Here is a 9,474-nt window from a genome sequence, read left to right as displayed (position 1 = left end):
GCTGACGCCCCGCCCCTGGGAGCCCAGTGTGCCGCCCCGGAGAGCCTCAAGTCCCGCCCTCGGGAGCCGCCCGCCTAGTGCCCGTGCAGCCCGGGACCCGCTGGGCCCCTTCGCAAGGTCACGGGCACCCCCAGGCATCTTAGCCGCAAGCCCCCGCGGTCCCTCTAAGGTGTCCTTCCAGCCTGCTGGCCCAGCGGGGTTTAGACCTGGGAGAGCTGGCGGCGTCTGCCAACCCCGGGGCGAGGAGCGCTTACGGGTGCTTTCGCTGGGACGCCGGCGGCTCCCAGCAGAAGAAAGCGTGTGAGTCAGTGTCAGCGTGCGTAAACGCTGAATCCCGCGTTACCAAAGTCCCCAGACAGGCAGATGAGCCCCGAAGGGAATGTGCCAAGAGTGACTGTATCACGGGGTTTTGTCTCTGGGGTCTTCCTCTGCGTCCCTGAGAGGTCTGGCTTCCGCTCACCTTCCCAGCCTGGCACACGTTAGGAGCTCACCAAATGAATGAACGTTGTGAACCACCCAACTCACAATGCCATGTCACACTTCCTTTGTGTGCCTTCCACAAGCAGGAAATCATGCATCGGGCCTCAGATGTGATACAGCCCGATGGTTGCCATGATTTGAGAGAGTTGAGAACCTTGAGAGGAAAAAGCCACTGCTCCCAAGCTCTTCCGCCAGGGTGACCGGACTCTGCCGAGCCTCACGCGCCCGGGACAGCCTCGTCTCCTTCCGCAGCTGGCCCGAGTCTTCTCTCCACACCAGCTGGGGTTGTTTCCTGTGGCTGCTGTCACAGGTGACCCCAAAGGGAGGGACTTAAATCTTTCCTCTTCCAGCTGCTGGTGGCCCCAGGTATTCCTTGGCTCGTGGCCACATCCCTTCGGTCTCTGCCTCTGTTCTCACCTGGCTTTCTCCTCTGTGTGTCTGTGTGTCTCCCGTTTCTCTATTACCAAATAAGGTCATGTGCACAGGTTCCAGGGGTCACGACACGGGCACGTCTTTTAGGGGGCTACTCTTCGGTCCACAATACCAACCACCAGCCAGAGGGAGCTTCCCGAAACGTAAGCCGGAACGGGCTCTGCCCTGCCTACCACCTCCCAGGGCCCCTTCAGCTAACCGCTCTCGGCTCCCACTGCTTTGCCGTCCGTGCCAACAGCCTGGCGCGGCTCCCCGGAGGTGGTAGTCTGCCACCTGAGGGTCTTCAAAATGTTCGGCCAAGGGGAGGGACTCGCGTCGCCTACCCTGTCCCCAGCTCTCGCTGTCTGCGGCAAGGCGCGGGCCCCCTGGGCGGAGTACCTGTGTGCGCTGCGTGTTTGTACGCGGGTGCCCGTGCACGTGCGGGTGGAGGGACTCAGGGCCCCAAGCCCCCTGTGCAGCTAACCCCCGTCATGCCTGGAGCACCGTGTCACTGCTGACTGTCCCCTACCCGAGGCCGAAACCCAGACCATGCAGAATGGCGGCCGAAAGCGGCATACCATGCACACACACTCCCTACACTCACCCACAAACGTGCACACGCATCAGGCACGCCCCCCTCCCCGTGCACACACGGAGGGCTGCACCGTGCATACACGTCACACACCCGAATCCTATCACTCTGCCCTCTGGCCCCCGGGCCCGGAGGCCTGCATGTGACCTCCTCATCCCCTGTGTTTGTCAGTTAAACGCCGGGCTGGACATCCTCCCCCCCCCCCCCCCCCCCCCCGGGCCTTTTGTGGTGTGAAGTCTCAGCTCAGCAAGTAATAGGTGCCTGTGAATGTGAGTCAAGGGAATGACTCAATGAACACATTAATTTTTAAAACCCTGGGTCACAGGGCACCCTCCTGGCAGGCAGCCTGGACACAGTGGTTGACAAATGAATAATTCACTAGCCACCAGTGGGAGCCAGCAAACCTCCAGGCTGCTCGGCTCTCCCACCACCAAGCCACACCCACGGTGCCGGCCCTCTCTTCCCGGTCACCTGTCACCACTCCCCCGAAAGTGGCTTCCCCCCTCTCACCACCCACCCATCCCCTGACCTTGCCCCGGGGATTATCTCCAGACCCTGTACAGAGAAGGATTCTGTGACATTTGCCAACACTTCCTCCAATTGCCTTGGCAATGGCGCCGTCTCCTAATGAGGGAGGGAGGGCTCGGGCTGAGGCTCAAAGGGTGGGGCAGAGAAGGGAGAGACGCACTGGGGGCGCAGGGGAGAGGCCGTGCCCAGGCCAGGCCACCGGAAGGCTGGGTGGTCTTCATCGAACACAGAGGATGGTTTCCAAAGTGCTGACCCTGCCCACCTCCTCCCCAGTGGCCTTCACCCTGGGAGCGGTCGGTTGGAGAGCAGCGTCATCCAAGTCCAGTCCCGTCACCTGTCCTTGGAACCTGAGAACGTCGCTCCGCTGTAACCCCTTCTTGCCCACCTCGCCCCCTCTCCTCCAACACCTCCCGGGCCTCCGATCGCTCGCCGTCAGCGAGCCCAACCGCCTTCCTCTGGGTCCGCCTCCGGGTTTCCACTGCCCTCTTCCCTACTGCCCTTCTCAGCTCCGCAACTCGGAAGCCGTGGGTGTCCGGAGGCGGGAAGTCCAAGACCAGTGCGCCGGGACAGTTGGCTTCTGGTGAGGACCCTGTTCCGGGTTGCAGAAAGCCAAGTTCTCACCGTGTTCTCACGTGGTAGGAGGGACAAACCACCGTCTGGGGTTTCTTTTATAAGAGTACTGATTCCACTCATGAGGCTCTGCCCTCGGGAGCTACTCAGCGGGCCCCCTCCGAATACCATCACCTCGGCCATTCGGTTTCACCGTGCGGGTTTGGGAGGAGGGACACATTCAGACCCTAGGCCCACCGAGGTCATGTGCCACTTCCAAGCTGTCTCCTCCCAGCGACACCTGTGGCAGGTGACCTCCCTGTAATGCAGGGTCTGGCTCCTTACTTTAAAGTGTGACAGCCGACAGCTTCGAAGCCTCATCCTCCCTGTCCCTTGTGCCCCACACATGGGCCAGCTGATGTCAAAACCTCCGGGCTCCCTTCCTCGGCATCAGAGGGGAGTTCGCACCACCCACAGGAACCCCCGCCCCTGCTCTAGCTCCAAACACGACAGAGACACCCCCGCACCCCCTGCCCGGTCTCCTTTCCATGTCCTCTCAAGTCGTCTTCTGACCACCTTGGGGACCTGCCGTGCGATCCCAGGAAGCCTCAATGTGTGAGTAAGGAACCTTTTCAGAACCTCTTGGGGGTATGGTGCCATCGGTCTCCATGCCCAAGGCAAATTTGGGGTGGGAGGTCAATCCGTTTCTAAAGGGGGACCACAACACACTCCTTCCTGCCCCAAACACTCTCCTCTTGTGGACTCATCGCCCCCACTCTCCTGGCTCCCTGCCTCCCTCCCCCACGGACTGAGTGCCTGCATGAGCCAGGCTCAGGCCTGCTGCTGGGACGAAGCAGACAGGGTCTCCCTTCAGTTGCCTTGCCCTCCTCCCCCACCTCGCATGCTGCACACAAAGCAACCTTTGTCAAACCAAAATCTGGTCGGGGGCCCTCCCTTCTCGGAGCCTGCAAAGCCATATTAGCTGCCTGGACACAGCTCTATTTACCTGGCAGGTCAGGGTTCAGTTTTACTAAAGAAGGTGGAAGTTTCCTTACAAGTGGGGAAACTGTGGGGATAATGGCTCTTGGTTAATCTACTACCTGAGATTATTTCCTTTTTCACAGTTTTGAGTAAAAACCAGCTCTACAGAGAGAGAGATTGAACAGCTCTGAACACCCATGAGATCTCGTGTGACCAAGTTGGACCCCAGAAGTGTGGAGAGTCGGCATGAGGGTTAGAAAACCCACTCCAGCAATATGCATGTACAAATAGCTGCCACAGCTCCAGAGACAAAAAGTAGATTCGTGGGTGCCAGGGGCTGGGGGAGGAGGGGAGGGGTGTTGGGGGAGCAACGGAAGTAACTGCTAATAGGGACAGGGCTTCTTTGGGGAAGTGATAAACACGTTCCGGAATTAGATTGTGGCGATGGTGGCACAAGTCTGGATATACTAAAAACCATTGCATTGTATAGTTTAAATGGGTGCATTTTATGGTATGTAAATTATATCTCAATAAAGCTGTTGTGTAAAAACATTACCATGGATAGCTGTGCCACCAAGGACAAAATCCTCCCATGGGGAGAAGGCGTTTCAGAAGGGAGAGCCCAAGACTGGCCAGCAAAGGGAATCAGAGGGCAAAGCTGTGCTGGTGGAGCGACCACAAGGTGTTTTTCGAAGAGCTAAGGCTCTGCGTGGACAAGCACACGGACCCATGCAGCAGAAGCTGACAAGCCGAGGGGAGGGCAGTAGGACAGGTGCAGCGAGGGTGGTGACACTGTGCTACAGAAAGGTCCGGGGACCCTGGGGAAGACAGAGAGTTCAGGGAAGACCCAGAGGTGCAACACATGCCCTCAAAGTCCAGAAATGGGCCTAACGGTATCAATTCTGAAACCCAAGACTCTGAGAGGCAAGGCCCCTTGACGAGGAAAGCTTGGGTCTGGTGGAAACATCCTGCCTGTCATTCTGCTTACCCGAGGCCCACCACCCAGACTGAAAGTCGATGCAGACAGACATCTTGACCGGAGTCCATCTGATGGGTGATCTCCTTAACCCATAGGCCACTTGAAAACAGAGACAGGGACCAGAGCGATGTGGCCCCAAGCCAAGGGATGCCTGGAACTACCGGAGGCTGGGAGACTCCTCGCCTCGTGCCCTGTTCTCGGAGGGAAGAAGGCCTGAGGAGGCATAATTTGTCCGAGGGCGCTGAGAAATAAAACAGATGAAGAGGGTGCAGATGAAGAAATCAGATCCAAGAAGGTCAGGTGGCTTCTCAAGGTCACCCGGCACATGGATGCCATTCCAGATGTGGCGCCTTGAGCTCCTGGCACAGTACTTTCCTTGTTATCCCGAATGGGCCCCATTGAGGTTGGAAAGTGAGGTCCTGACCAGTGTTGCCATCCTTGCCAGCGCCTCTGTCCTGTGTGCTGTGTCATCGTGCCCTGTACGTCTCTAACCGTAGCCCTCCCAGTGTTTCCACCAGACCCTCTCGGGGTTACTGTCCACAAAGCCTTTCCTGTGGTTGGGACCACTGAGGCTTGGGGCCACAACCGCTGCCTTCCTCACTCTCCCCCTGGCTTCCTCACTCCCATATCTTTGGCCGTGGGGCCAGCACAATGCAGATTTTCACTCACGTGTCCACCATCATTTGACCAACTCTGTGTCCAGGCTCAAAGTCCAGAGGGAGAATCTGATTGGATGAGCCTAGTTAATGAACACATCACCCTGAAAGAGGAAGCCACCTTTGGTCAGCTAGGGGCAGTCCAATGTTTGTTCTGGTCCCTGTGGAAGGGAACGTGTGAAGGGAGGCAGTGACCGGCCAACTCGGTTCGGGAGCCCAGGGACATCCATTCGACAGGGCCACTGCAAGCACACCTGCGTCCACTGCCTTGGGTCCACACTTTGTGCGCCACTCCCTTACACCTAGAAAGGGACTCAGAAAAGGACAAGTGAAGCCAGTCAGAGATCTTGTCTCTGCTATTTGTTTAATGGGCAGGGAAGTCAAACCCCCATGGCAGGCAGTCAATAGAGGCAACTATCAGAAGAGGTACAATGTTAGGGAGAAGTCAAGCAAGTGAAATGATAACAAAGTGCTTCTGGACTGGAAAGGGAAAGACAAAACTCTCTTCACGGATGATACAATCTTGTATACAGAAAATCTGAGGGAATCCACAAAAACCAACCAACCAAACAACAACCTATTAGACTGAATAAAAAAGTTCAGCAGAATTCTAGATCAATATATACCAACCAACTGCATTTCGGTACACTATCGAGAAACAATCCAGAATGAAGTTAACGGTTCTATTTACCATGGTATCAAAAAGAATAAAATACCTAGGAATAAAGGTAACAAAAGAAGGGCAAGACTTGTACAACAATATCAAACAAGATCTGAATAAACAAAAAGACATCTCAAGTTCATGGGTCAAAAGACCTATTATGAAAATGACAATAGTTTCCACATTGATCTACAAATTCAGCGCTATCCCTATCAAAATTCCAGCTGGCTGTGTGTGTGTGTGTGTGTGTGTGTGCAGAAATTGATGAGCCAATCCTAAAATTCACATGGGAATGCAAGGGACCCTGAAGAGCTAAAACAATCTTCAAAAGGAACAAACCTGGAGGATTCACACTTTCTGATTTTAAGTGTTTATTCATTTATTTTTCACGAGGGTGGGGGCAGAGAGAGAGAGGGAGGGAGAGAATCCCAAGCAGGCCCTGCGCTGTCAGCACAGAGCCTGACGTGGGGCTCGATCTCACAAACCCTGAGATCAAGACCTGAGCCAAGATCGAGAGTTGGACACTTCACTGACTGAGCCACCTCGGTGTGCCCCGTGATTCCTGTAGCTTGATGGTAACTTTTATTTTTTTTTTCCTGTTTGTATTTTATTTTTTATTTTTTTATATATGAAATTTATTGTCAAATTGGTTTCCATACAACACCCAGTGCTCATCCCAAAAGGTGCCCTCCTCAATACCCATCACCCACCCTCTCCTCCCTCCCACCCCCCATCAACCCTCAGTTTGCTCTCAGTTCTAAACAGTCTCTTATGCTTTGGCTCTCTCCCACTCTAACCTCTTTTTTTTTTTTTTCCTTCCCCTCCCCCATGGGTTCCTGTTAAGTTTCTCAGGATCCACATAAGAGTGAAACCATATGGTATCTGTCCTTCTCTGTATGGCTTATTTCACTTAGCATCACACTCTCCAGTTCGCTTGATGGTAACTTTTAAAATCAATAACTGTGTCAGGGCACCTGGGTGACTCAGTCGGTTAAGCATCCGGCTCTTGATTTTGGCTCAGGTCATGATCTCAGGGTCATGGGTTCTAGCCCCTCATTGGGCTCTGTGTTGGGCATGAAGTCTACTTAAAAAAAAAAATAAGCTACAGGCCTCGAGACTGTGTAGAACAGTCTGTGTAGAACTGAGAGCCCATAAACAAGAATAGCCTCTTCTGGGGCGCCTGGGTGGCGCAGTCGGTTAAGCGTCGGACTTCAGCCAGGTCACGATCTCGCGCTCCATGAGTTCGAGCCCCGCGTCGGGCTCTGGGCTGACGGCTCAGAGCCTGGAGCCTGCTTCCAATTCTGTGTCTCCCTCTCTCTCTGCCCCTCCCCCGTTCATGCTCTGTCTCTCTCTGTCCCCAAAATAAATAAATGTTGAAAAAAAAATTAAAAAAAAAAAAAGAATAGCCTCTTCTACAAATGGCACTGGGACAACTAGACAGCTGCCTGCACAAGAATGACATTGGATCCCCTATCTCACACCATATACAAAAATTAACTGAAAATGCATCATAAACCTAAACGTAAGAGTCAAAACTATAAAACTATAAAAGTCTTGTATAGTTTAAAAACTATCATACTCTTTTATAGTTTAAAAACTATAAAAACCATAAGCATAAATCTTTGTGACCTTGGATGAAGCTGTGAGATCACGACCCGAGCCGAAGTTGGACAGCCAACCAACCGAATGACCCGGGCGCCCCTAAACAGTTCTGTTCTGAGACTGGCTGGGTTGGAAGGTACAGAAAAAAAAAAAATTAAACGGTTCTGTGATCCATAGCACACCACCGAGAAAGTGACTTGTACCTGGAATATATAAAGAACCATTACAACTCAGTAACAAGAACACAAACAACCCAATTAAAAGGGGGCAAAAGATCTGAATGGACATTTCTCTGAAGACCGTATACAGTGTGCCGTGAGTTTGTGAAAAGATGCTCAGCACCACTAGACATTAGGGAAATGCAAATCAGAACTACAAAACAGTACTTCCTGCCTGCTGAGGTAGCTATCACTAAAAAGACATAATAACAAATGTTGTCAAGGATGTGAAGGAATTGGAACCCTCACACATTGCTGGTGGGAATGTAAAATGGTGCAGCCACTATGGAAAAGTTTGGCATTTCCTCAAAAAGTTAAATATAGAGTTATCATATGGCACGACAATTTCACTCCTAAGTATATACCCAAGAGAAATGAAAGCATATGGCCACACAAAATCTTATACGTGAATGCTTATAGCAGATTTATTCATGATCGCTTAAAAAGCGAAAACAACCCAAGCGTCCATCAACTGATGAATGGATAAGTAAAGTGTGGTCTCTCCATACAATGGAATATTATTGGGTCATAAAAAGTAATGAACTATTAATAGGTACTACAACGTGGACGAACCTTCAAAACGTTATACAAAGTCCAAGAAGCCAAACGCAAAAGATCACATACTGTATGATTCCATTTATATTATTTATTTTGAGAGCGAGAGGCAATGTGTGCGAGCAGGGGAGGGGCAGAGAGAGAGAGAGAGAGAGGGAGAGAGAGAATCCCAAGCAGGCTCCGAGACAGGGCTCGATCTCACGGTTCGGTTAAATGAGATCTTGATCTGAGCTGAAATCGAGTGCAACACCTAACCAACTGAGCTAGCCAGGTGCCCTGAATTGTCTACTTTAAATGGGTGAGTTGGTATGTAACTTATGTCTCCAGAAAGCTGTATTTGTTTTTAAATGAAAGCCAGAAGGAAACGTTTAAATTGTTACTGCCCTGGGGCAGGTCTAGCTAGAAGATAAAGCAGGCGGTCCTGAGTGAAGGCCACCTCCAGGGTCTCAGAGGCCCTGTGTGAAGCTGCCAGGGAGTAACGTCAGGGGCCAGGTGTCAGCAGGGGGGGGGGGGGACCGTGTCCCTGTACTGTCTTGGAATTTCCTGTAATTTCAAACCAAAAACAAAACAAAACAACGATGTCACATGCGCCGGCCTCTTATCTGGAGGCCCTGGAAGATTCTGCTTCTAAGTATATCCAGGTCATTGGCAGAACCTAGTTGCTTGAGGCCGTAGGACTGAGGTCACCATTTCCCTGACACATGGCTGCGGGCTGGAATTCTTCTCATTATCTTTGAATCTTTCTTACTCCCGTCTGGTCTCAGCTGGAAAATTCTGCTTGTCAGGACTCCTGTGACAACCTTGGACCCAGCCTATAATCTAGCCTAACATTCCTATATCCGGGTCAGTTGGTTAGTAGCCTTAATTACATCTCCAAAGTCCCCTTGGCCATGCAATGTAACATCTTCATGGGCGTGACATCAGAGGGCAAGGGTCACCAGGGCCGCAATTATGCTTAGCAGGAGTGAATTATTTAAAAGCTATGTCGTTGTACGGTGACAGATGGTTGCTACACTTGTGGTGAGCAGAGTATAACATATGGAGATGTTGAATCACTCACTATACTGCACACCTGAAACCAATGTCACATTGCATGACGACTATATTGAAATGGAAACTAAAGAAAGAAAAAGTTTAAAAGTGAATGAATGAATGAATGAATGAATGCTATTTGGGACACAAACCCCCCAGAATGGGTGAGGATTGGGTGTCGGGGAGGAGGGAGGGGAGCATCAAGGACTTGCTCCCAGTTTGGGGCAACC

General features: G+C 52.0%; 2 protein-coding genes across 2 annotated transcripts in view; one reads left to right on the top strand and one right to left on the bottom strand.

Moving 5' to 3' along the window:
* The window catches only part of CCNQ (cyclin Q), a 12,270-nt gene extending 11,696 nt beyond the window's left edge, over positions 1-574 (bottom strand). The window contains exons 1-2 of the mRNA XM_040467465.1: positions 539-574; positions 255-327 (exon numbers count right to left, since the gene is read on the bottom strand). Coding sequence (XP_040323399.1) covers positions 255-327; positions 539-574 — 109 coding nt within the window. The remainder of the gene's footprint in view (positions 1-254; positions 328-538) is intronic.
* Positions 573-3,877, top strand: LOC121025069 (uncharacterized). The gene is made up of 6 exons (XM_040467464.1): positions 573-606; positions 641-790; positions 966-1,055; positions 2,285-2,591; positions 2,891-3,175; positions 3,685-3,877. The coding sequence occupies exons 1-6, from the start codon at positions 573-575 to the stop codon at positions 3,692-3,694; spliced, it is 876 nt and encodes a 291-aa protein (XP_040323398.1). The 3' UTR covers positions 3,695-3,877.
* The last annotated feature ends 5,597 nt before the right edge of the window (positions 3,878-9,474 follow it).

Source organism: Herpailurus yagouaroundi, unplaced genomic scaffold, assembly GCF_014898765.1.
Source record: "Herpailurus yagouaroundi ecotype Mexico unplaced genomic scaffold, PumYag 67493, whole genome shotgun sequence".
Lineage (NCBI taxonomy): Eukaryota > Metazoa > Chordata > Mammalia > Carnivora > Felidae > Herpailurus > Herpailurus yagouaroundi.
The sequence above is the reverse complement of the archived record's forward strand: the minus strand, read 5'-3'. Positions and strand labels throughout refer to the sequence as shown.